General features: G+C 37.6%; 2 protein-coding genes across 2 annotated transcripts in view; one reads left to right on the forward strand and one right to left on the reverse strand.

The window, feature by feature from the left end:
• The first annotated feature begins 510 nt into the window (after nt 1–510).
• On the forward strand, nt 511–15,044 carry LOC121387712 (hemicentin-1-like). The gene is made up of 5 exons (XM_041518907.1): nt 511–764; nt 6,666–6,938; nt 8,062–8,370; nt 11,903–12,016; nt 14,717–15,044. The coding sequence occupies exons 2-5, from the start codon at nt 6,773–6,775 to the stop codon at nt 14,836–14,838; spliced, it is 711 nt and encodes a 236-aa protein (XP_041374841.1). The 5' UTR covers nt 511–764; nt 6,666–6,772; the 3' UTR covers nt 14,839–15,044.
• Nucleotides 15,045–23,529: 8,485 nt separating this feature from the next.
• LOC121387480 (tumor necrosis factor receptor superfamily member 16-like) overlaps nt 23,530–27,749 on the reverse strand; it is a 38,737-nt gene continuing 34,517 nt past the window's right edge. Inside the window, exon 5 of the mRNA XM_041518613.1 lies at nt 23,530–25,462. Coding sequence (XP_041374547.1) covers nt 25,233–25,462 — 230 coding nt within the window. The 3' untranslated portion in view covers nt 23,530–25,232. The remainder of the gene's footprint in view (nt 25,463–27,749) is intronic.

Below are 27,749 nucleotides of genomic sequence, written 5' to 3' on the forward strand. Positions count from 1 at the left end.
AGCTTTCTGATAAAAATCCATTTATCTTACAACGAATTATTTTTAAATGTATCTAACGAGCGAAAGCGAGTTTGATACGTTTTTTAAACAAGTTGTGAGATACGCTTTTAAACAATGAGTGGTGAGATACGTTTTTAAACAACGAGTTGTGAGATACGCTTTTAAGCAACGAGTGGTGAGATACGCTTTTAAACGAGTTGTGAGATACGTTTTTAAACAACGAGTTGTGAGATACGCTTTTAAACAACGAGTTGTGAGATACGCTTTTAAACAACGAGTGGTGAGATACGTTTTTAAACAACGAGTGGTGAGATACGCTTTTAAACAACGAGTGGTGAGATACGCTTTTAAACAACGAGTGGTGAGATACGCTTTTAAACAACGAGTGGTGAGATATGCTTGTAAATAACGAGTGGTGAGATACGTATATTTAAATAAATTTATTTCCTATTCGTTCAGTTGTGAAATGATTCCATTTTCAGGACAATGTAACGTTTCAATACACCAACCTGAAGTACTTCAAATATTGGAAGGAAGCAACTTTACTTTGTCTTGTTCGTCTGACTGTCCACAACCAACCAACTACAGCTGGAGAATTGAAGATACATTTTGGATTAGAGAAAAGTCCACGAAACCAAATTTGTCTCTAAGCAATCTGGACGAAAATCTCGACCACGTCTACCAGTGTGTGGTCACCTATGATGTCACATCTGAAGACGATAATGGATACAGTGGGTCAAACACAACAAAAGTGAATGTTCTTTGTAAGTTGCTTTTGAATACTAGTAATTATTATTATTATTATTCGGGTGCGTAAACGGCTGGGTGGGTGTGGGTGGTGGTGGGTGGGGTGGTGGTTCAAAATCCCTCCCCCTACTCAAGGACATTTTTCGAGTGAGTGTCTCCACGCACTTTATAAAATTCGCTCGCAAGTCTTTATAACTCCACCCACCCACCACCTCCCACCTTCCACCTGCCACCACCGACTGCTAAAATTCCTGCACACGCGTCTGATATACCTCAAAAGACGAGGGTTGTTGGCTTTGTTTAGACTAAAGAAACTGAAACAAAATATCAAGTAGGTCTGTCATTATGCTATTCTCAGACTGTCAATTGTCACGACGAAGTTGGCCAACCTTACGGCTGCGTTGTAATTTCCCTAACACCCGAGTTCTGACGGGTGCACTCAGACGAGAAACGAGTTGTAAGAGCGCTCAGACTGGCAACTGGACAGTCGTAGAAGTCGTGACAGCAGACAGTTGACCAACTTTGAGCTGGCAGTTGGTAGGCTGATACTACCATTACGAACCAAATCCCAGTGGAATACTCATTTCTATAGTTTTCCATTTAACCGTAAATAAAGTGTATTGAGTGTGTCGTTAAATAAAACATTTCCTTTCCTCTCTATAGTTTTCACAAAAGTCGACCGTGCAAGTTTTGTGCTTGTATCACTGGTCATATTTTTATATACTCTTCAAAAAAGTAGGGGAACTCTAATGAGAATTTACAGTTGCCAAAATTATAAGGTATATTAGCTGTGGGGAATGGTTATATGATAATAGTGAATTAATTGGGCAAACATTACAACCGGTAGTTCAGTATTACAGTAGGTTTTATGACCACCAATGATCTTGAAGGACGATTAGGGTCAGAAGTGAAATTTGAAAGTTGACGTTTTTTTGTCAGTAAATCGCAAATTCAAACAATAAAAATGACTAAAAACAAAACAATAACAAATGTATGATCAACAGAATTAAAAAAAATTGATAGAAATAATGCTGCGCAGTGATTAGTGGACCATACTGGAAATTGTCGAAATCCAGAATAACACCCCACGCACGTGTACGGGGCAACTGCGTGATGCATGTGCAAACTATGGAATGTGCTTCGGCGTGTTGACAAACAGACCTGAACGTTCTTTACTAGGATGTCTGTGGTCAAAACGTATGTTCGGTCTAATAGTTGATATTAACATTATTTCAGGTTTCCCTTCTTTTTGAAGAGTATATTTTGGAAAGAAGGGTTCAACTATAAACATAAAGTATAATTATCCGAAGATGACATATCCTCTGAACCATAATGGTACAACTCATTAATTTTAATTAATAATAAAAGCATTTATTATGAAAGTTGGAATTTATTAGGCATTACTAATATACATGATATGTTCGATATGGACGGAAATTTATTTAACAATGGTACTTTTTTGTGATTTTTATGGTTTCCGTCCTCCTTTTACGATTTTCAAAGGTTTTAAAGCTGCAATACTAAACAGATGGCCCAATCTTTCCAAAAAAACCACTTACTTCAGAATTCTTATTTTGGCCAAAGTTTATACATACAATATTGTATAACAAAAAAGAATCAAAACATTTATATATAATACGTACTTAAGTTCATCATTATGTGCTCCAAGATATATTTCAAGATGGGATAAGGAACTCAGTATTGAAAGAGACTATGCTTGGTGGAAGACTGTTAACACTACAGTGTTCAATATGACAAAAGATACTAAATTAATACGGTTTCAATATCGAATAATTCAAATAATTCTTCCAACAAATACTTTCCTCTTTAATATTAAATTGATAACCAGTCCAAATTGCAGCTTTTGTAATAAATATATAGAAACATATTCTCATTTATTTTTTGAATGTTCACATGTACAATGCTTAATTAAATCACTATACAAATGGATAAGAGAAGTAACAGGTACTGACATTACCATGGCCCCAACAAATTTTCTCTCAAAGTACCTTGATGAAGACATTGTTATAAGTAATAATAATTTAGAAAAGCAGCATATCTAGCAGATTCAAACCTGATGGACAACAACATAGTTCTGGACTAGGTAAAAACGAAAAATGATTTGGTGTGTTGACATTTTTGATAAACAAGGAAAAACTATAACACTAAAGACTGAAAATAAAATAATTTATATATAGTAAAAACAAGTTTAGTATAATGTGAAAAACTCTGAAGTGTGTATTGACTTTTATTACACCGCGGTGACGGAGATACCCGTGAGAGATTTTTCATATCCCACAATGTGAGATATGCTTTTTGAGAGGTAATGACCTCCGATCACATGATCCACGGAACTACTTTAACTCATTCATAAACAACATGCCATTAAAACTTTACGTTCGTGGCTAGATGCAATTAATAAAAAGAAAACAAATTAAAAAAAATAATACATTTTACAAATAAAACTTTGTTTTTCGTTATGAAACAAGAATAGTTTACATTATTAAATAAATAAACAAAAATATTTGAAAAGAAATGTTTCACGTCTGCTGTCGCTTACGTGTCTTCGCAGCGTTAAAATGGCACACTCTAGCCACATCTGTGTAAACGACTACGTTAAAATCGATGGTCAGGAGAGGGGACGGGTAACTTCAATTGTACAGCCACTCGGAAGCAAAGCATCAACAACTACAGCCACATTTCCACAACACAGCACCGTGAAATTAGTCATATTCTCAGTAACACGGTATCGGACCACCAGTCACGTGCTTTGGAAATGCACTTGACAGACACAACTTCAACGAAATTGATTGATTCTTGTACTACATCTTCTACAAATCTTCTTGGCAAATTGTCTTCAATTTTTTTCTGCTCCAATATATGGTGGAACCATAAATATTAACTTTTGTAAACATAATAACGATGAAACTGAATCTCCTGAAAGCAAGCCCAAACGTCGAAAACTCACACGTGACACTGAGACCGACGCGCTTTGAAGTTTGAAAGTTTAAACGTTTTGCAGAAAACTCAATGATGGACTTTGAATAGTGATTGTTATATTATAGTTTATTAAACTAATATTCTGTTTACTACTAGTGTATGTTATTTGTTTTAATTATTTTTATTTTTGGGATGGAGGGACTCTATGACATTGAGAAAGCATAAATACTTTAATAGTATAAAAAGAGTGCATAGGCAAAGAAGGGTTATGCGCTCTGAATCACTCCGCTGTTTTGTTTACGTTCAGTGTCCTGTTTAGTGAGAGACAAAAAATATATTTGGCGACTCAAATTAATAATGTAGCGCGTTGTAATAAATAGAATACTATACTCGTCCCCGTGAGAGACCGTTTATATTACAACTCATGTGTTGTCGATCGTACATCACTCGCTTCCGCTCGTGATGTACGATCGAAAACACACTCGTTGTAATATAAACGGTCTCTCACGGGGACTCGTTTAGTATTCTCTATATATCCTACTCTTTGTGCAATGTGTAAATGTATGTGTGTCACTATAATACATGTTTATTGTGAAAAGGGCTGGGGGGGGGGGGGGGGGGTGGGATGCAAATAAAAAAATGAATGGGGAGTGCAGATTATACGCGTAGTAGTGAATGGGGATTACAAATTATGTGTATAGTAATGGATGGGGAGTGTGTGCTTATACATATAATAATGAACGGGAATGTAGATTATACGTATAATATGGAATGAGGGTGTAGAACAGGAAGTGCCCACCATATGTATAGTAATTTGTGGGTTGTACAGAATATATGTCGAATAATGAACGTAAAGTAGATTATGTGTACAATAAGAAAAGCCGAGTGTATATTATTTGTATAATAATGAATGGGAAGTGCACGTGGTGTGTATAGCAATGAATGAAGATTACAGATACGTAATGAATGAGCAGTGCAGGTGTTGTTTATAGTATTGAATATGTAGTGTAGTTTATATGTTTAATAATGAATGGGAGTGTAGATTATATATATATAGTAATTTACGGAGAGTTTATATTATATGCATTATAATAAATGGGGAGTAAACATTTTATGTATAATAATTAATGGTGAGGGAATATTATATGTATAGTAATGAATGGGTAGTGTAGGCTATATGTATAGTAATGAATGGGTAGTGTAGGCTATATGTATAGTAATGAATGGGTAGTGTAGGTTATACGTATAGTAATGAATGGGTAGTGTAGGTTATACGTATAGTAATGAATGGGTAGTGTAGGTTATACGTATAGTAATGAATGGGTAGTGTAGGTTATACGTATAGTAATGAATGGGTAGTGTAGGTTATACGTATAGTAATGAATGGGTAGTGTAGGTTATATGTATAGCAATTAATGGGTAGTGTAGGTTATACATAGAGTAATGAATGGGTAGTGTATGTTATATATAGAGTAATGAATGGGTAGTGTAGGTTATATGTAGAGTAATGAGTGGGTAGTGTAGGTAATATGTAGAGTAATGAATGGGTAGTGTAGGTTATACGTATAGTAATGAATAGGTAGTGTATGTTATACATATATAGTAATGAATTGGTAGTGTAGGTTATATGTATAATAGTGAATGGGTAGTGTAGGTTATATGTATAATAGTGAATGGGTAGTGTAGGATATATGTATAGTAATGAATGGGTAGTGTAGATTATATGTATATTATAACTTTCACAATGTGCACTGACCATACAACCATTAACCTCTCGGAAAATATAATTATGTGAGTGCTTAAAAACGTATTATACGTGTAATGGGGGAGTGCATATTATTCAGAGGGAGTGCATAGTATACATGTAATATAGACTGGGGGAGTGTATATTACATGTATAATATGCACTGGGGAGTACTTATTCTATGTATAATGTTGACTGGGTAATGTAAATTCAGGGGAGTGCAAATTATATGTGTCACCGAGCTGCGAACCCAATACCTACCAGCCTTATGATCAATGGCTTGACCACGACACCACCGAGGCCGGTGACCCTTAATTAATATTTTGGAGTCTATATCAGTTTTATTAATGCTCTTCCGACTTCGTTAAATTCATCCGCTAAATAACATTACAGCAAGGGGAATTAATTTAGTCCAGCATTTCATTTTATTTCAACTTATTTTCGTCCTTATATTCAATTAAGGTTCAAGCACCTCAGCTGTCTGGGCTCTCTGTCCAGGACAGTGAGTTAGTTGTTTGTTGTTAGTCAGAGAGAACAGGGCGTAGTGGTCTTACACCTACCCATTGAGTCGTTAAGACTTGCGAGCCGGTACCAGCTTCATGCCATTTTTAAAGAAAGGGGGACAACTCGGGTTTTTCGTTTCTACCTGTATTTCAAGACGTTAAAGGGGCGGGACGTAGCCCAGTGGTAAAGCGTTCGTTTGATGCGCGGTCGGTCTGGGATCGATCCCCGTCGGTGGGTCCGTTGGGCTATTTCTCGCTCCAGCCAGTGTACCACGATTGGTATATCAAAGACCGTGGTATGTGTTATCCTGTTTGTGGGATGGTGCATATAAAAGAGCCCTTGCTGCTAATCGAAAATAGTAGCCCATGAAGTCGCGACAGCGGGTTTCCTCTCTAAATATATGTATGGTCCTCAACCATATGTCCGACGCCTTATAACCGTAAATAAAATGTGTTGAGTGCGTCGTTAAATAAATCATTTCATTCCTTCCTTCCTTCAAGAAATTAAAAGAAACAAGAGTACCACCTATATTTGTGTGTGTTTGTGTGTGGTTTTATGTGCGTATGTCTGTGTGTGGTTGTATGTGCGTATGTCTGTGTGTGGTTGTATGTGCGTATGTCTGTGTGTGTGTGTGTGTGTGTGTGTGTGTGTGCCTATGTGTGTGTGTGTGTGTGTGTGTGTGTGTGCGCGTGTGTTACAGTGTGTGTATGTATATAAAATTTCGCTTCAGATCAACAATGGAGTTTTGAAATTAATAATCAGTCAGAACGAGCATACGTCAACGAGTTTGATAATGTCAGCTTCAGTTGCACCATCAACAGTTCCCTTTCATTCAACATGCGGCTTCTAAATAATACCAAGGAAATGAACAGGGCGACAAATTCGAGGGAGATCCACTATAGCTGGACAGTAGCGCATGTTGAAGACACGGGAAACTATTCTTGCACGGCTGATAACGGAATTACAGACGTTTCTACAAAGAAGATACAGCTGTTTATACAGTGTAAGTGACTGAATATATCTCGTGCCTTCGTTTGGTTATCATATACTTTTTGCTTTCCAAATAGACACACATCATTATACATACGAAACACACGTGCGCGCACATACACACACACACGCACACGCACATACATATACACACATACATCACGAACGCACACGCACACACACATACGACCTTCTAGAATAAGGCTAGTGGTTTCACCGTCGGGCTAGTAAATAGTTTTTCTCATGATGCCCGACAGCTAGTAAAACCCAGCGGAAATATCATTAACACATATTACCTTTAAAAATAATGTACCTTCCAGTTTAGTTTTATTCAATTCTATGTTCAACACACACAAATTATTATTTATAGGAAATCCCGCCATATTGTTGATACTGTGTGACTGATACTAATTTTTCTGTCCCGGAGCAAGTCACTGGCTATCCAGAGACAGGCCCCGGGACGGACATGCTCGAAACTCTAGTGGTATATGAGCATGTTAAAATTATTCGCACTCGCACTGATACTCAAAGATTTGTTACTCTAAGTAATACACTGTAGGCGTAATGCAAACGGCAACCAGTCACGTTTCACCAAATTGGTTCGCATTAAAATGTTTATTTTGTTTAACAACACCACTAGAGCACATTGATTTAATAAACATCGGCTATTGGAATTCAAACATTTGGTAATTTTTACATAATATTAGTCTAAAAAAGCTTTCATTAGTAGCAAGGGATCTTTTATATGCACCATCTAATAGATAGGATAGCACATACCACGGTCTTTGATATACCAGTCGTGGTGCACTGGCTGGAGCGAGAAATTGCCCAATGGGCCCAACGACTGGGATCGATCCCAAACCGACCGCGTATCACGATTCCATTAAATCCATCCATCTATCCATCCATCCACTCATCCATCCATAAATGCATCCATCCATCCATAAATGCATCCATCCATCCACCCATCCATAAATCGATCCATCCATCCATCCACACACATACATTCATCCATTAATTATGTTAATAACTTTACAATGTAATTCTTAGACATCTTTATAACATTGTTGTATATTGTTACGAACTGAGAGTAAACATTCTTAACTACTAAGTTGTGTTTTTTAAATACCATACAGGTTCTCCCAGGTTGGACTATCGCACGACGTTCGTCAGTGACGTTTACATCAACGTGGGTAACGACACAGCGTTGACCATCTCGGTGATCGCGTACCCAGAACCGGTGTTCGACTGGTACAAACTCGAGGACGATCAATGGCGGCGGCTAGTGTCAACTCAGGATGTGACGTCATCGTCTTGGTCTTCTGTGTCACAGCTGGTCATCAACAACACTCAGTGGAATGATACTGGAGTTTACCAGGTGATCGTTGTAAATGATGCTGGATCCAGTGAGAAACTCGTGAAGAACATCACTCTCACAGTCATAGGTAACGTATCTTTTCAAACTTTAGCCTGTCGTTCCTGAAATTGTCCAAATGAGAAGTAAAGCAGAAGTTTGGCAAATATCAGTAATATGACTATACATTTTCTGAGCAAAGTCGCCAAATTACTAATAAAGAGTGGGATTCTATTTAAATCCTGACTCTTACACTCTGAGGTAACGTATCTTGCTAAATGTTGTTAATGACGCCCACAGTTATAGGTAATGTATATTGCCAAATGTGGTTAATGACGCTCACAGTGATAGGTAACGTATCTTGCTAAATGTGGTTAATGACGCTCACAGTCATAGGTAATGTGTCTTGCTAAATATAGTTCATGACTAGACTCATGGGCAGTGTATCCTGCTAAACGTAGTTTATGACTACACTCATAGGTAACGTATCCTAAATATAGTTCATAACTAGACTCATGGGTAACGTATCCTGCTAAACGTAGTTCATGACTAGACTCATGGGCAATGTATCCTGCTAAACGTAGTTCATGACTACACTCATGGGTAACGTATTCTTTTAAATGTAGTTCATGACTAGACTCATTGGCAACGTATCCTGCTAAACGTAGTTCATGACTAGACTGATTGGTAACGTATCCTGCTAAACGTAGTTCATGACTAGACTGATTGGTAATAGTAATAATTACGGGCGGAGCCATTTTGCTCCATCCCAATGAATGCGCCATCTGGTGAGCAGGTTGTTACGTAACACTTAACGCGTCACATCAGGTATTAGTCGCAGAACTGAAGAAAAGGACGTACAGGTCTGTCGATTTTTGTGGAATGGTGAAACAGGCATGCGTCGCTATGTTCTGTAGCATAATGTCAAAACTTGAAAAGAAAGTTTGTTTAACCAAACCACTAGAGCACATCGGCTATTGGATGTCAAACATATGGTAATTATGACTCGTAGTCATCAGAGGAAACCCGCTACATTTTTCCTAATGCAGCATGGGATTTTTTATATGCACTTTCCCACAGACAGGAAAGCACATACCACACGGCCTTTGTCCAGTTGTGGTGCACTGGTTGGAACAAGAACAAACCCAATCAGCTGAATGGATCCACCGAGGTGGTTGGATCATGCGTCGCAGGCAGCTCAAGCAAGCACTCAGCCGACTGAACTAAATCCCGCCTCTGTTTAAAATAAGTAGGGATATTCTATTTCAAATAGCAATCATTATAAATAGAATGAAATGAGATAAAACAAAAAATAATAATTAAAAACTCAAAATAAGTGCACAATGTGTGTTAATGTACCCATTCAAAGAGTATGAAAAAACCCCGCATGATTGTTTTGAAATTGAACACTTAGTTTGTGTGTACAATAATATGACAATATTCTTTCTTGTAGGTTATAAAATGTGTTGAGTACGTCGTTAAATAAAACATTTCTTTCTTGTTGGTTATATTACTGGAACCCTAAATCATATTATGATAGCCTTGCTGTAACATTCTTTACAACTGTCACGGAGATCCTATAATACCCGTAACTGAATAAAACACGATTATCCAAATATTTCTCCTAACTGTATATCTATTAGATCTCTCTGTATCGGGCAGTGTATACCCGAGTGGCTCGGCTCTAGGTATAAACAGAGATAAGATCTTATATCAAGTATGTATAATATAGCACGTTTAGTTCACTAGAAAACACAACAAAACACAATACACTTTGGAATCTGTATTAACCTTAAGCTGACAAATATATTTGCCGCAGTTAATTAATTAACAACAACAATAATAATAACAACCCGGAACTAATCACTTAATTAGTTAATCACTAGGTGTCTAGTTTACACAATATTCTAATCACTTCACCGTGATACAACACACACACGTGTGATAATTGAGAAACGCTTCCAGGGGAACTTAATTAATAAAGGAATTACAACATTACAACTCTATTCCTAACTGGTTAATTTTTAATTAACGCTTAACTACTCATTCAGTAACCTTGTAATACAGACTTAATACTGGTACCTATCACAATAAAGACAATAACCTACAGTTTACCTAGGTCCTCTAGGATGACTGGCTAAGCTTTAATAATTTTAGAACAGTGAAGCCTACAATTTACTTCGTCAGTATACCGGAAACACTGTCTAAATAATATTGGTATAATACAGTATTAAAATATTTAAAGTCACATCAATCACATCAAGGTTATACAACAGAACAGAAATAATATATTTACCAGTCCGGACGGACAACGTTCCCCTGGAACCTTCCTTTTGTTTCTTCTCGATATCTCTAAAATCCTATCTATTTATTACAAAAGCCGAATATCGCCTGGGGGCACATCGCGGTACTCCCCCTATCATGTGAATTTTCCACAGCGACCAAGACGACATTTTTTCTTAGATGGTCAGACTAGCTGTCGCCAACCGCGAGGAAACAAGGTCGTAAAACAGAACTCGCGGAGGTATTACGTAACTACTGGCCATAAGGCCTCCACACTTGGTCTGGGTGTGTATTAGAGGGTACGGTCGCGCGGAGGTATTACATAACAAAACCCACCTGGTCTTAAGTGCATATTGGGAATAGCTCGACCACCGTCGCGCGGTGGTATTACGTAACCACGCTTCACACAGCCCTCTAAAACCATTAACATCGCCACAGGCGAAAAAAATAAGAGCATGTTCTGTCACAACAACATTGTGTAACTTTTCAACAATGGGACGTCTCCAACTTCAGGAACGTCTCTGGGCTGTAAGCATGCTCCAAGTTGGCACCACCCAGCGAATTGTGGCCCTTAGACTGAATGTGTCACAATCAGTCATTAGCCGATTGTGGTCCCGATATCGACAAACCAGACAACATTCTTGCACCGATCGTTGTGCCCTTCGCACGTCAGGCTAGACGCCATTTTGTTTTGCAGAATGACAACGCCCGTGCTCAGCGGAGTCTACTGGTCACTGCGTATCTGCAGCAACAGAACATCACCACACTACTGTGGCCAGCCCTAAGCCCAGACCTTTCTCCCACTGAGCATACGTGGGGCAACGTTAGCCAACCAATTGCAACTCAATGGATTATACGCCGCACTTCAAAACGAATGGGACAGGATCCCCTAAAATGTTATTGGATGTTTGTTTAATCAGGAGCATGCCACGTTGGATTCGTGCGTGCTCGGCGAATCGCATGGTGTTTTACCACTGTCGCCTATCTTTGTATCTTCCGGACATACATCACTATCTTGGCTATAATCTTTAAGGCCATTCCCTTGTCACATGAGTGCTTGTGTTTTACCATTTATTAATATTGCAATAAAAATTAATACGTCTCTGTGATAGTGTACATACAAAAAAAACTCATGGGTCTGGAGATATTAATAAACATGTTATGTCCACTAACGATATATATATATATAAATAGATAGCGTAATTAAATGTTGTCTATGGCCTGATATTATCCATCCCGGTAAGCCAGCAATAAGTAGACATATATATTATTTTCCAATACAAAATAAACCATCATTGGCATTATGAATCTGGCTACAAAACATTCCTTTCCTTTAGCAGAGAAGACGACGTTGAAGAGCCAGTATATCGGAGCAGCTGTCGGGACAGTAGTACTAGTCCTGCTCGTGGTTCTGGGCGTGGTCATCGTGCTGGCTATCACAAGGAAACGCACAGGTAACACAGTTTTAAAAAGGTTGCCTTATGTCAAACTAATTCCATTTGTTATAATGTTACCATTTTTATGCCATTAACGGATACGCGATACTTATAAATATTTGATGTGTCTATATCTAATTAAGGTTCAAGCACGCTGTTCTGGGTACACAGTCCAACTTGCTTGTAAATATTTGACGTGCCTGTATTAAATTAAGGTTCAAGCACGCTGTCCTGGGTACACAGTCCAACTTACTTGTAAATATTTGACGTGCCTATATTAAATTTAGGTTCAAGCACGCTGTCCTGGGTACAAAGTCCAACTTACTTGTAAATATTTGACGTGTCTATATCCAGTAAAGGGTCAAGCACGCTGTTCTGGGGACACAATCCAACTTACTTGTAAATATTTGACGTGCCTATATTAAATTAAGGTTCAAGCACGCTGTCCTGGGTACACAGTTCAACTTACTTGTAAATATTTGACGTACCTATATTAAATTTAGGTTCAAGCACGCTGTTTTGGGTACAAAGTCCAACTTACTTGTAAATATTTGACGTGTCTATATCCAGTAAAGGTTCAAGCACGCTGTCCTGGGGACACAGTCCAACTTACTTGTAAATATTGGATGTGCCTATATCTAATTACGGTCCAAGCACGCTGTCCTGGGAAAACAATCCAGCAGCTTGGACTGCCTCTTCAGGACACAAAGGGGGGGGGGGGGGGGGGGGGGGGGGTGTGTGAACAAAAGGTGATATGGCTTTATTTGGTTAATTAGATATCTATTATCGATAAAATTAGCCTGGTACATCAAAGGTCGTGGTATGTACTATCCTGTCTATGGGATGGTGCAAACAAAAAATCCCTTGTTACTAATCGAAAAGAGTAGGCCATGAAGTGGCGACAGCGGGTTTCCTCCCTCAATATCTGTGTGATCCTTAACCACATGTCTGACGCCATATAACCGTAAATAAAATGTGTTAAGTGCGTCGTTAAATAAAATATTTCATTCCTTCCTTTCTTCGATAAAATTAGTAGGTGTATTTTCTAATGAAAATAAAGTTTAATGTCTTCGTTCTAAAGCTTTAAACAATTTGGGCGACAAATAAAACTGGAATCAGACATGTAGACCAGTTTTAATGCCACAGCCTAGAGAGAAATAATGACATACCTACCCATGGACCTACAGGTTATGGATATGCGATATTACTGATATACCAACATATCGATATACTAGTATTCTGTTACGTACGCGATGTTACTGATATACCAACATATCAATATACTAGTATTCTGTTACATACGAGGTATTACTGACATACCAATATATCAATATACTAATATTCTGTTACGTACGAGGTATTACTGATATACCAATATACCGATACACTAGTATTCTGTTACGTACGAGGTATTACTGATATACCAATATATCGATACACTAGTATTCTGTTACGTACGATATATTACTGATATACCAATATATCGATATACTAGTATTGTTACATACGCGATGTTACTGATATACCAATATATCGATATACTAGTATTCTGTTACATACGCGATGTTACTGATAAACCAACATATCGATATACTAGTATTCTGTTACGTACGAGGTATTATTGATATACCAATATATCGATATACTAGTATTCTGTTACATACGCGATGTTACTGATATACCCATATATCGATATACTAGTATTCTGTTACATACGAGGTATTACTGATATACCAATAGATCGATATACTAGTATTCTGTTACGGTCGTCTGGTGACAGATGCTTTAAGAAGTGGTTTAAAGCGACATACCCTAGTTTGTTAAACACTAAGGCATATTTTCATTATTAGAACCGTTTTTGATAACTGAAATCATACTTTACTTATATTTTATTATTTAGATTATCCACTCCCGTACATCCGAAGTATTTCTGGTCATCCAGGTATTTTTAATATCAGAAAGCGCGTTTTTCATATTTTTAAAAACGCACGTGCATCTGAGAAGTAACGGTTATGGAGTCGAGGTTTAGTGTATTTTTCAAGGGTATTACACAGACTTGTTTTACTCCGTTATAACTTCATCTAGTTGTGTTACACTTCTTGTCCATTTTACGGGCTGAAACTAGTGTCTGAGACTTTAATTTTATTTTAGGATATGTAAGAAGTAGAATAATACATGTCCGTTAGATACCATTTATCTCACAACTCATTGTTTAAAAACTCATTGTTTAAAAACGTATCAAACTCGCTTTCGCTCGTTAGATATATTTGAAAACAACTCGTCGTGAGATACTCTGTTAACAACAGTAATTATAAATATGTTTCGCACGAAGGGCGGGGTGTAGCCCAATGGTAAAGCGCTCGCCTGATGCGCGGTCGGTTTGGGATCGATCCCCGTCTCGTTCCAGCCAGTGCACCACCACTGATATATCAAAGGCCGTGGTATGTACTATCCTGTCTGTGGGATGGTGCATCTAAAAGAACCCTTGATACTAATGGGAAAATGTAGCAAGACGTACACTAGTTTTGTTTGTTTTGTTTAACGACACAGTCTTAATTAGAGAGGAAACCCACTACATTTTTCCATTAGTAGCAAGGGATCTTCTATATGCACCATCCCACAGACAGGGTAACACACACCACGGCCTTTGAAATAGCCCAAATGGGCCCATCGACAGGGATCGAGTCATACATAGTTCTGATCATATTTATTTTACAGCGAGACCTGTCGATGCTGAGACTATGAATACATTGGTGCAATCGGCCAGTAACGTCGCAAGTCCAACAGACACGAGATATGTTAAATGTCATCTAAAAGCAGACGATGAAGGTAAATTATGAAGCGTTGTGCCTCAAAACTGACAGCCGGTCACCAGAACTCGACCATTAGTTCCTGCTTTAGTGTTCTCATAAGCACACTGTGTTTTTACATAATTGTATAAATAATATTTCCATATGCTTACCTTTTTATGACGCCCAATAGTCGATGTGTATTTTGTCTAAATGTGATGACGTGTATGAAATGAATTATCTCCTATTTAATGCATTTGTATGTGTATCTCCTAAATTTAATGCATTTATCTCCTTTTAATGCATTATGAAACAGAACCCGTTCCACGAAGCGACTCTCTCTCTCTCTCTCTCTCTCTCTCTCTCTCTCTCTCTCTCTCTCTCTCTCTCTCTCTCTCTCTCAAATGATTTCACAACAGTGTCATATCATTTGGTGTCATTACTAAACCTCACATTTCACATGGCTGTCCAATAACTTTCTTAACTGTAAAGAACTGTGACCTGGACTTTTCTCAAGTAATTTTAATATTGGACAAAACAGAATATTTTATTTTTACATTTAGTAGTAATTATTTGAATATTTGCTTGTATTGTGCAATGCCATTTATTGTAGTTATTGTATAATGAAATGTTTAGTAGTGCAGTTTGTCGTGTCGCGCACTATAGACAAAAACGAAATTGTATAACTATTGTTATTAGTGATCGTTTGGATGCATAACGAAAGCTACATTTAGTTGTATTTCATAATAATATGTTTATAGTGTATAAAACTATGTTTGTAAATAGTTGTCGTAATTTATTTAAGGGATATTAGTATATTACGATCGCTAAATGTGTTAATTTAATGTTTGAGTCCGTGTTTTGGGCTTGCGGTCTTCGACTTTATTTAATTGTCAAATTCCTGTGCATATAAAAGCTATGATACAACGTTGACATTGATATTATTGGCGTAAATATTCCCATAGTTGCAAAGTGTGTGTACTTACATACTGAAAACAACCCATGGGCTCATAAAAAAAACCTGAGATACATTTCCGTTTGATCGACCATTTTAACATGGCTGTCGGGATTGACCTTGCTCTTCAGTAAAGTTTATTTTCCTCCAAAACTTGTACGATCGATTAGCTATTTTCTTAGTTAAACGTATCCTAATATTTTATTAATTAAGTGTGATAATAACTGTAATGTTGGTGTTTTTAGGAACTATATCCTTGTAACCTGTTTACGCATACAGGCTGCTAAGGTCAGATATATCGATACACAATGTGTGTTAACAACAGTATATAAATGCTGTTTTTGTTACAATATCCCCAAAGGCTTTTCCAAAGAAGCATCTCTCGGGGTATATGGCTTTTTATGTACCCTCTGTGTGCTCTTTTACCCCCTCGCCTTCGGCTCGGGGTAAAAGACCACACAGAGGGTAGGCTACATAAAAAGCCATATACCCCTTGTGATGCTTCTACAACTTATAATATCTGACGTTGTTGTTTCGGGACCGGCCTCGGTGGCGTCGTGGCAGGCCATCGGTCTACAGGCTGGTAGGTACTGGGTTCGGATCCCAGTCGAGGCATGGGATTTTTAATCCAGATACCGACTCCAAACCCTGAGTGAGTGCTCCGCAAAGCTCAATGGGTAGGTGTAAACCACTTGCACCGACCAGTGATCCATAGCTGGTTCAACAAAGGCCATGGTTTGTGCTATCCTGCCTGTGGGAAGCGCAAATAAAAGATCCCTTGCTGCCTGTCGTAAAAAAAAGAGTAGCCTATGTGGCGACAGCGGGTTTCCTCTAAAAACAGTGTCAGAATGACCATATGTTTGACCTCCAATAGCCGATGATAAGATTAAAAGTCAATGTGCTCTAGTGGCGTCGTTAAATAAAACAAACTTTACTTTTGTTGTTTGGGGATACCTGTGGGCTAAACTGACGTATTTATAAAAGTTGAAGTTTCTCAGGATTTAGAGTGTGCATTTACAAACTGTAAATTGCAAACGGAAGCTGGACCAAAAAGCAATTACTTTATTTATTGAGCAATTGTGTGCATAACGTAATTATTAAATGAAATGATATTTATTTTGTACGGTAGATCTCTTCCTAGCGTGACGTAATATCCGATTGGCTGTTATGACGTCACGTGGTACTTCTCAGAAAGTATAAAAGTCTGACATCAGTGGACGACTACATTCTCTCTATGTCCCCTTCCCCCTCCCCCCTTTCTGCCCCGGAACCACTCCCTGGCTATGTCAGAGATTGAGTCCGTGGTGGACGTGCCTGAACCTTTGTGGATAGGGGCACGTTAAATGAGTTCCCATTCCCATTCTCTCAATGTCAGAGGCCAAATCCGGGGCGGGCGTGCCCGAACCTAAGTTGGATAGGGGCACATCAAAAAGTTCCCGCATCCCGCATCTCTTTCTCGTTCGCGGTGTGACGAGGAAACATTAAAAGCGTGTCCCCTTGTCCAACTTTCCAACTTTATTACATTACGTAAATTTAAATTGACACTGGAATAATTTTAACTTATAATTTAAAAGTAAATTTTATTAACTTACCATCTATATTTAAAGGCATACTGTCACGGATTTAAGAACCTTATTTCTCTGAAAATGGATAATAACTAAAAATTACATTAATTGTTGGAAACCAAATCTAGCTATTGCATCACCTTAACTGAACCATGATGGAGTGAAATCCATGTCAACCCTCTCTGCAATTTTAGTTTTTGAATTATGGACCATAGCCATAATTCAATTATTTTTACAAAATATCATTAATAAATGGAGTATGGTGGTTATGAAGATGGTTGAATAAAGTACATTTTGGGACAAATCAAATTATGTTTGTTCAGGTAATACTTTGTTAGACCATTAAATAGGTTAGTGGTCTGTGACAATATGCCTTTAATTAACCTGTGTTATGGCAGTAATATTTATAAGCAACTGCAAGCTGCAGTTAAGTTTACATTTATTGGAGATACAGTCCTCACTGTTTTAATATAACTGGAACTGAAAGGAAGAGATCTATCCGTTGGAAACATACCTGTGAATATTAAAGTTATTTTTATTTACACATAACTTTTGAATAAATTTATAATTCTGGAAACTGGAACACTTCGGCTTTGTCATCTGTGAATGTTATTTATACTCTCTGGACATTGTTGATATCCTTGGAACGCGGCCACAACAATACAGGGGCGGATTATGGGGGGTTTGCCAGTTGCACGGACCCCGGCTAAAAAAAACCCAACCCCACCACGTAGATCTAAATTGATGTCCACGTAAAATTTATAATTTCAAATTATAAAAATTTACATATTGTTTCGGACCCCCCTTACCGAAAGCATAATCCTCCCCTTCAATATATGTATATATATATAAAGAGAGAGAGGATTCGTTACGAGGTTTTTTTAATATGAAAACTATCAACCGAGTCTATGTTAATCGGTATTTGTCGAGGCTCTGCCGAGACAAGTACTGATTAACTAAACGAGGGAAAGTGGGAAATAAATATAATAATAATAATCACTGTAGGGGAACGGATGTGTATATTATTATTTTTTGCATCGGATGTGGAATTACTGTCAAGCGAGACATCGGGTTGTACGTTCGGAACACGTCAAAGGTAGGTAGTAAGAATATTGCTTTTACAATGGTTTCCTTAATATTTGATGCTAGTTACGATTTCTTGATTAGGTCTATACTTTGTGAAATGATTTTATCAACGTATTGCATAAATACAGCTGTTATTTATTGTATTTGTATGTGTTCACTCATCAAGACTACATCAAGAAGACTCAAACATTGCGAATGAAATCACGATAAACTTATTTATTTTTTGCTAAAACTTTTTCAACGTGTATAGAAACAAACTCAATTCTGTTTAGTGTCAAAAACATTTACACAAACTCTACAATAAACATGAAACATATTTTTAATTAATTAAATTCTACGGTATTTAACAATCGACGTCTGTATAGGTTGTTATAATAATGTTGTATAGGTTGTTTTGATATTAAGCAAAAACATTTGTGTAGGTTGTTCGATTTTGAATTTATTATGACCAGCTTTAAAATATCAAAATATCTTTTGTAAAAATATATTATAGAATGACATGAAAATATACTGTAATAATTATATTATTTATATTTAATTTATATGAGACATTGTTTTTGTTTGTATTTTGCAGGAGCACAATGGCAGACACTCAATATATATGCTACTACTGTCCAGTGGAGTCGGGTGATTTTGAGAAGATTATTTACCATGGCATAATGGAACATGGAAAGTTAGAATTAAAGTTAAAGGTAGCCACAATTTCAGACATGAACAGTGTTTTTCAAACTAAAAATTATAAAATTATCCCTGAACAATTGGTGTTGATGCATTACGTGGACAAGGTTCCTCGATTAAAGATTCATCAATGGGATCGATCATAAATGATGAATCCATTCTGAAATGGACAAAAGATGTGTAAATTTAACGTCTTATTTCTATGAAAAACAGACACAGTATGGCATATCTAAACACCATACTTCGAATTAAACTAAAACTACAACAATAACAAAAACTGCCTTTCAAATTTAGGTACAATGTATAAAATATATAAAAGTATTTCAATTCATAACTTTTGTGACGGTATAATATACGATATAATATACGGTAACTACGGTAACGAAACTAGCATTGAAAAAACTTCACAGAATTAAAACTAAAATACACTTTTGTTCATAAACAATTGATTATGTCGTGTGATACAGTGAATGGCAGTCTGGTAGTTATTTATGCTATTATTGTGTATGGGTTTGTGTAACTATTTTTGTTAATAAGATATGCAACAATATTTTGCATCTTTAAGTGAACGACATACCCTCCCCCACCTCCCACCCTCCACTCCACCCCACCAACGAAATAATAAATAAATACTTGTTAGCATCTATTGATACACATTTGGAAATTAATTAACCTCTCCCTAGTTTTGACCATATAAAACGTACTTAATAAATAAGTAGATGCAAAATTTATGTTCTATACATACAGAAGATATTGAAAAACAGACGGACAGAATGTAACAGTGAAAATAAATATTTATATTCTAAGAAAAAAGACAGAAACCATAAATATGCATAAACTATATTATAACTAACTATGGAGCTGTAATTACACTGATGTGCTTGTCATAAATCGTTTTATTCATGCCACATCGATAAATACTAAGTATATACAGCATATGTAAAAACTTTCAATATCTGCATAAATCCCGTCGACACAGACAGCTATTTCTAGGCGTCTTTTTTCGCTGCTACACAGGTGGTGTTTAATTAATTTCCAGGTGTAAATGGCTGATTTTGATACATTCCATGGAATAATATAATACAGTGTAGTAGACAAGTCTAGTTTCAGTTAACTTTACTTTAATTTTGTATGAAATGACAGATATTCGTTCCATAACAACCTATACAGTAAATCAGAACAATCTATACAGTTTACGGGGTTTTTTGGCACACAACCTATACAAAAGTTGTTCGGCGCGACATACAAAATATTCTTATAAAGCAATGGCCAGGAACGTTATGCATACACAGTGGTCGTTATTCTCATTTACGAATACATATTAACTCTTGGTTGTGTTCTATGTATCCATTAATTTCTTATTTTTAGTAAAATTTTAAAACAATTCAAGAATAATTTTGCGTGTAAAGCAAAGTAATTGTGATTCAGTAGGTAAAACCGTTACTTGCATCTTAAGTAAGTGGTTCAACAAAGGCCATGGTTTGTGCTATCCTACCTGTGGGAAGCGCAAATAAAAGATCCCTTGCTGCTAATCGGAAGAGTAGCCCATGTAGTGGCGACAGCGGGTTTCCTCTCAAAATCTGTGTGGTCCTCAACCATAAGTCTGACGCCATATAACCGTAAATAAAATGTGTTGAGTGCGTCGTTAAATAAAACATTTCTTTGTTTCTTTGGGTCATAGTAACTTACGTACATGTTGGAAATGTTCTATCGGTTTAAAATAGGTCTTCAGCACTTTATGCATGAAAACCAGATTAACATAATTTAGAAGTGGTATTTTGTCTAGTTGGCAGTAAACTGTATTAATCTGCAGGCGCGTGCAGGAATTTTAGCACAGGGGATCTAGACTGGCGAACGAAGTTTATAGGTGGAAGGATTGAGTCGTTAATTAACCCATCATGTTACAAGATAATCGATGGAGTTTTCTAATGTTTAGTGAAACAGAGTTAGTTCCCTTCAATGCTACTTGCATCGCATTGCAGTGCTTGATTTTAAATAAAAACTAATAAGCCTGTCTCTATTACAGAGATCAACGGCCGTGGTATGTGCTATCCTGTCTATGGGATGGTGCATATAAAAGATCCCTTACTACTAGACTATATGTCAGAATTACCAAATGTTTAACATCCAATAGCCGATGATTAATTAATCAATGTGATCTACTGGTGTCGTTAAACAGGTCAGGTCAGGTCAGAGGGTTTTACGTGCACATTCAGAACAAGCTGTTGTAGCGCACGCCTGTCGTGGGCACAAGAGTCGGCCTTGGTCGGCTCCTCCGTCCATGACAGGAAAGGTGGAGGGGGGGGGGGGGGGAGAGGAGGGGCCGCCTGTACTGGCAGGTGCAAGGGAGCACCAGCAGCCCGATCAAATCGGTAGCAGGCGGGTGTCGTTAAACAAAAACTATTACCATATGAGGGCTATTTCTTGGTCGTTAAACAAAAACTATTACCAAGAAATAGCCCTCATAGACCTAACGGTAAAATGGAATATTGACCTACTCTGTGAAGTTTCCACTCAAAGGGGCATCCCAATGGGGAAAAAATTAACACAGAGAATAATTGAATTGACTAATTTAAAATAAAAATGGGGGGATGGATCCCTGGTCCCCCATGGATCCGCCTTTGTTTTCTGTTTTTACCACCACCACCCACACTCCCAAAAAAATTAAAAAATAAATAAATAAAAATAATTGAGGAAGCCATAGTTTTTGCCGAGCGACAGCGCATTGCAATTTGGCTATTCTAGTGTTAATTATGCAAGGAGTATGTGCGAGATATATTAATTTTGTGACCGTTTATTTAAAATAATTGTAAAATCAGGGAAATGCGACAGACACTTGCAGCTGTGAGAATGCTCCCCTTAATGCTCCCTTCTTATCGTCTCATGGGCGGATTATGCTTTAGGTAAGGGGGGTTTCCGAAACATCAATGTGCATGAATGAGGGGACGAGAGGGTACACACATGGACATCAATTTAGATCTACGTGGTGGGGTGGGGAGTTCTAACCGGGGAGGGGGGTTTCCGTGCAACTGGGAACCCTCCCCCATAATCCGCCCCCGAGTCTAGAATAGATATAATCTTAAAACATTTGTATTTTCAGTAACCCGACTCTACTTAGAGAAAAGGGCCGATATATATATATATTATTTAGTGTATTTTTAAAACATATTTTTACAGGGGCGGATCCAGGAAATATTTAAGAGGAAAGGGAAAAAGGGACAAATTCGTGAAAAGTTCAATCCAGTTAAAAAAAAATCAACCCCCCCCCCCCCCGAAAAAATTTAAATAAAAGTTCTTTAATATATTTGAGGAAATGGGTCCCTCAGTCCTCTTATTAGTCCGCCCCTTGTTTTTATTTTATTTTTTAGACCTAAACGCGTTCGTTTTTCAGTCAAGTATTAAATGAGGAAACCCCCGATACATTTTTCCATTAGTAGCATGGAATGTTTTATATGCACCATTCCACATAAAGGATAGTACATACCACGGCCTTTGATATACTAATCATGGTGCACTGGCTAGAACGAGAAATGGTCTACCGACGGGGGTTGATCCTAGACTGACCGCGCATCAAGCAAGCACTTTACCGCTGGGCTAAGTCGTGTAATATAATTATAACACTGTTGTTATTTGTGCGATTTGTTTTAACATTCGTGACAGTTTTATTTAAATCACCTCTTTATCACAGGGTAACAATAACTGCATAATTTATACCATCGTGCAAATAATCTAATTAAAATTAGCTCCACTATTACATGTGGATCTAACAGCAGCCCGTTGGAGCTCACGTCCAGTTGATTTTTTATTCGACCAATCAAAACCGTACTTGCAAAATCATGCCAGTGATTTGAAATGAGTTGAAAACATTCGGGATTATGCCTAGGGTATACGAAATGATTCGGGTGAATTACTTAGTATGCCGTAAACTAATTGCAGTATAAAATTTATATAGAATTCGTTTCAAGACGGAAAATACCCCGAGATGGTATAGCCATAAAATCTGTTTATACTAGTATACAATCCAGAGTTTATTACTGCACATTTCCCCCTGGGTTTTTTTTCAATGTTGAAATAGACCAACAAGTTCGCCTATTGCATAAATAGTCTCGCCCGATATTTTTATAATTTGCATGCTCCCGAATAACGCTATAAAAGGCGAAGTGTAATTGGTCGATATTTAAATTGTTATTTATAGATGAAATGTCACCTGGACATGGGAGTCCACACAATGCTGTTAGATCTACTGGTAAACCAAGTAGAGTTAATTTTAATCAGATTGTCGTGCAAACTGCCACGATGTCAGTTTGTTCTAATATCAGTGACGTCACACCACTCACTGCTTAGATTTTCTCACGTTAATGATCAACTAAGTTTTACTATCATAATTACAACAGATGACGTCATAGATTTTTTCGGGCACGGCTTCTGATGATGTTACAAATAACAACAAACATCCAATTTACGACAATGTTGTTTTCTTATATCACACTTGTTACACAATACTTGCTGCAAAAAAAGTTTTGCGATGTTATAACAGGTCTTCGTTCAGCGATAGCGATTATTGCTAACATTCGCTAACGATTTCACTGGTTTTTCTATTTGTAATGGTCTTTTGGTTTAACGTGAGGGCATATAAAGCAGTCTAGCAAAAGTTTTTCCTGCTGTTGTCTGGCGAAACTCCAACTTGGTGACGTCACAGATTTCAGAACTCGACCATTGATGATGCAAGAACAATAAACAACATCCGCTGTAATTTACGACAATGTCATTTCGTCCTAATATCACTCACTGTATAGACTGTTGAATGTCCACCATCATTTTATAACAGATGACGTCAGACATTTTTGGGCATAGTGCCATCGCGATGACGCTAAGATAACGTCATAATGACGCCATGAATTTGTCCAATCTTTTACTGCAACAATCTTTTTCCTTGAAGTCTACATTACAATACATCACAGTGCAAATCTTTAAATCCTTTAAGCCAAGTTTGATGAAACCATGCAACTGTCCTTCTTCTGTACTTGTTTGTGTATTGTATTTGTACTGTCGATCTGATACAATCTTTGAAAATTAACCAGACTGGAAATGTATTTAACAGAAACGCAAATAATTAAAACAACTGAACAAGGGGAAACAACTTTTACTATCGTAACGAGCATCTTTTCACATTTTTCCCTTCCGTCCCGGACCCAGTCACTGGCGAAGTCAGAGATTGTGCCCGGGAGAGACGTGCTTGAACCTTAATTGGATATAGTCACGTTAATATGTTATCCTATCCTATCCTCACATTTTTAAAAATAATTTATATCCCATTAAGGCCCAAGCAGCACGCTGTCCCTGGCACACTCCAGACATCCATCACCCACAATTGGTGCCATTTATAACCCTCCATAATTCCATGATGGATGACTATGTTCAGTGATGGATAACTCTTGTCAGTAAAGGATAACTCCAGTGAGTATTGATGAATTCAGTGATGGATAACTCTTGTCAGTAAAGGATAACTCCAGTCAGTATTGATGAATTCAGTGATGGATAACTCTTGTCAGTAAAGGATAACTCCAGTCAGTATTGATGAATTCAGTGATGGATAACTCTTGTCAGTAAAGGACAACTCCAGTCAGTATTGTAGAATTCTGTTCAGTACTGAACTGCGTTCATTTCATTCGTTTTAGCAGGTGTCCAATCATATTCACGTAACGTTAAGGCGTCCAATCATATTCACGTAACGTTAAGGCGTCCAATCATATTCACGTAACGTTAAGGCGTCCAATCATATTCACGTAACCTTGAGCGCAAAACCCCAGTTTAGCATTAGTTTCGTAACACCACAAAGCACTCCAGTCAATTTAATACAAACGAAGATCACCAGATTCAGTTAAAGATAAACCGTTAATGAGCGATAATATGTCACGTATTCCACTACATTCCATCTTTACTTTCCTGTACACCGTAATACATTAAAAAAAAAAAAAACTCCAAACACGTCATCGCAATAGGATGTTGACGTCACAAACGCAGACTGAAACACGTCACAATAAACTTCGTCGAGAAAAAATGCGACAAAACAGTCCATCAGTTAGGAAAACTGTTACCTTAACAGTATGTTTTTTTCTTTGTGGTTTTTCTTTGTGTGTTATTAAATAATATTAGTTCTGCTACAAAACATGCTGCTGCATAAGAGGATTCAGAGGTTGGAGTTCATTTGGATTGGTAATATGTAAATTCCTCAAAATGTCCTGCCGTCCAATGTTTTTTAAAGCTTGTATTAAAATGCCGACTGTGGCTTTGTCCCCGGAACCCCATTCCTTGATGACCTGCCGCATGGGGGCGCCTATGTCTCTCTGGGCCTGTACCTCTAGCTGAGCTATTCGTCTGTTGTTATAACCTGGAAATAAAAACAAGAAACAGAAATTAGTAACATGTTCAAGGGAGGGAAGGGAGATTGCGGTTGAAATGTCAGTATGAAGATAGATAGCCTACAGAATTGCGTCTTCGTCCACACCGGCTCTTATTGATATTAACGTCAAATTTTAGTTTTTATTTTCAATTAAAAAGTTGATATAAAATATATTATTATAAAACATTTATTGAAATATCTTAAAATATTAGTGAAATAAAAGTGTTATCAGTCAGTGACGATAACACATTTTAGAGTGAATATTTCACTCTAAAATGTGTTATTGTCACTGTAGAAAGTGTTATCTTCATTGTAAGAAAGCCAGAACTATTTTGCTGCTGACAATTTAAAAATAAAGGTAAATTGCCAAAAGTTCTATAATAACTCGTGAGATATGATTGCAAACTTTACTTGATGAGATACAAATCATATTTGACAAAAAACAAGAAATATCCTCTATGTATAGTTTTGAATAAACAATTTATAAACACACACAAAAGAACCCAACAATGCCAACCCTGTTTAGATACAAATTTTCACAAAAGAAATACATACATACATACTCTCTCTATATCTCCCTCCCTCCCTCTTTCCTTCTCTCTTTCCCTCTCTCTCTCTCTCTCTCTCCCCTCTCTCTTTCCCCCCTCTCTCTCTCTCTCTCTCTCTCTCTCTCTCTCTCTCTCTCACACACACACACACACACACACACACACACACACACACACACACACACACACACACACACACACACACACACACACACACACACACACCTCCCTCTATCTAATTCACAGTATAAACGTATTGATGGCAATCTCTCTCGCTCTACTGGTTTTAACACAGCACACGTTAAGCGTGTAAGTTCGACGACTTTCTAAACTGTACTGTGAGACCTGCGAAGTGACCTCGTTTTCATTTTATGACCTTTGTCGCCATTTCCGAGATGGCTTTGATTGATTGGGCGAGGCGGGTTGTTTGAACACTGCTGATACAAATCTGCCCCTGGGCCATCCACGTGAGTAATAACAAATGTCTTCACTTAAGTAGTTTTAATAGAGGTGGAAAAAACAGTCTGCTCTTTATGTGTTTTCGAAAGAAAAAAAAAGTCAACTTATTTTGTTGTTGAAATTTATAAAATGATTGTGTTTTGTTAAAGGTGCAGTCTTTAGAGTTTATTTACTATACTGAGCAACAAAATGGTATCCCGACCAGTCACATTCATCTAGCAAGAAGTTCGTAACAGCGCTACGGGTGCTCGCGACACTGAACGCATATTGATGTACGGGCCGCAAATGGGTTTCTCATTTCAGGGGAGGATCCAGGATTTTGTACCGAGGGGTCACACAATTTCAAAAAGGGTCATTTGAGTTTGGTGAAGGCAAATGAATGAGCTGAGCTCCCACAGAAAGGGAGCGAAATCTGTTGGAGGGTGGGGAGGGGATGAGAGGGGAGGGTTTTTTTATTTTATTATTTTATTTTTTTTATTAATTAATTAATTTGTTTTGTGTAGGATATGTATGTTTAAGAGAGAGAGAGAGAGAGAGAGAGAGAGAGAGAGAGAGAGAGAGAGAGAGAGAGAGAGAGAGAGAGAGAGAGAGAGAGCACATTGATTTTTTTAAATCTTATCATCGGCTATTGAACGTTAAACATATGGTCATTCTGACACTGTTTTTTAGAGAAAACCCGCTGTCGCCACATGGGCTAATCTTTTACGACAGGCAGCAAGGGATCTTTTATTTGCGCTACCCACAGGCAGGATAGCATAAACCATGGCCGTTGTTGAACCAGTTATGACTCACTGGTCGGTGCAAGTGGTTTACAACTACCTATTGAGCCTTGCGGGGCACTCACTCAGGGTTTGGAGTCGGTATCTGGATTAAAAATCCCATACCTCGACCTGGATCCGAACCCAGTACCTACCAGCCTGTAGACCGAGAGACAGAGACAAAGACAGACAGACATACTGTTTTGTTTGTTTTGTTTGCTATTACATCCAATAGCCGATGTGTATTTTTGTGCTGGGGTGTCGTTAAACATGAATTCATTCATTCTGTTAGCTATTGTTTTATGTTCACTTGAACGCAGCGTTCGTGCACAAATACTCGTCGGTGTATCTTCAACCCACCACATCCGTAGCCTACTCGCAAACGTAAGCAGTGCACAAGCGTTCTCCTCTAGACTGTAGTGATAAATTCGCGCCACTCCAATGAAACATTAAAGTACTTTGCCGACGGCAGTTTCTGCGATCAAAGATAGCGCTTCGGGCGAGGTGACA

Source organism: Gigantopelta aegis, chromosome 13 (assembly GCF_016097555.1).
Source record: "Gigantopelta aegis isolate Gae_Host chromosome 13, Gae_host_genome, whole genome shotgun sequence".
NCBI classification, from domain to species: Eukaryota; Metazoa; Mollusca; class Gastropoda; order Neomphalida; family Peltospiridae; genus Gigantopelta; species Gigantopelta aegis.

Bases quoted from the DNA above. Each gene is read 5' to 3' on its own strand.
- LOC121387712 (XM_041518907.1), top strand. From the start codon at position 6,773: ATGCGGCTTCTAAATAATACCAAGGAAATGAACAGGGCGACAAATTCG. The intron at 6,939-8,061 runs GTAAGTGACTGA...AATACCATACAG, and splicing joins GATACAGCTGTTTATACAGT to GTTCTCCCAGGTTGGACTAT. The intron at 8,371-11,902 runs GTAACGTATCTT...TTCCTTTAGCAG, and splicing joins CATCACTCTCACAGTCATAG to AGAAGACGACGTTGAAGAGC.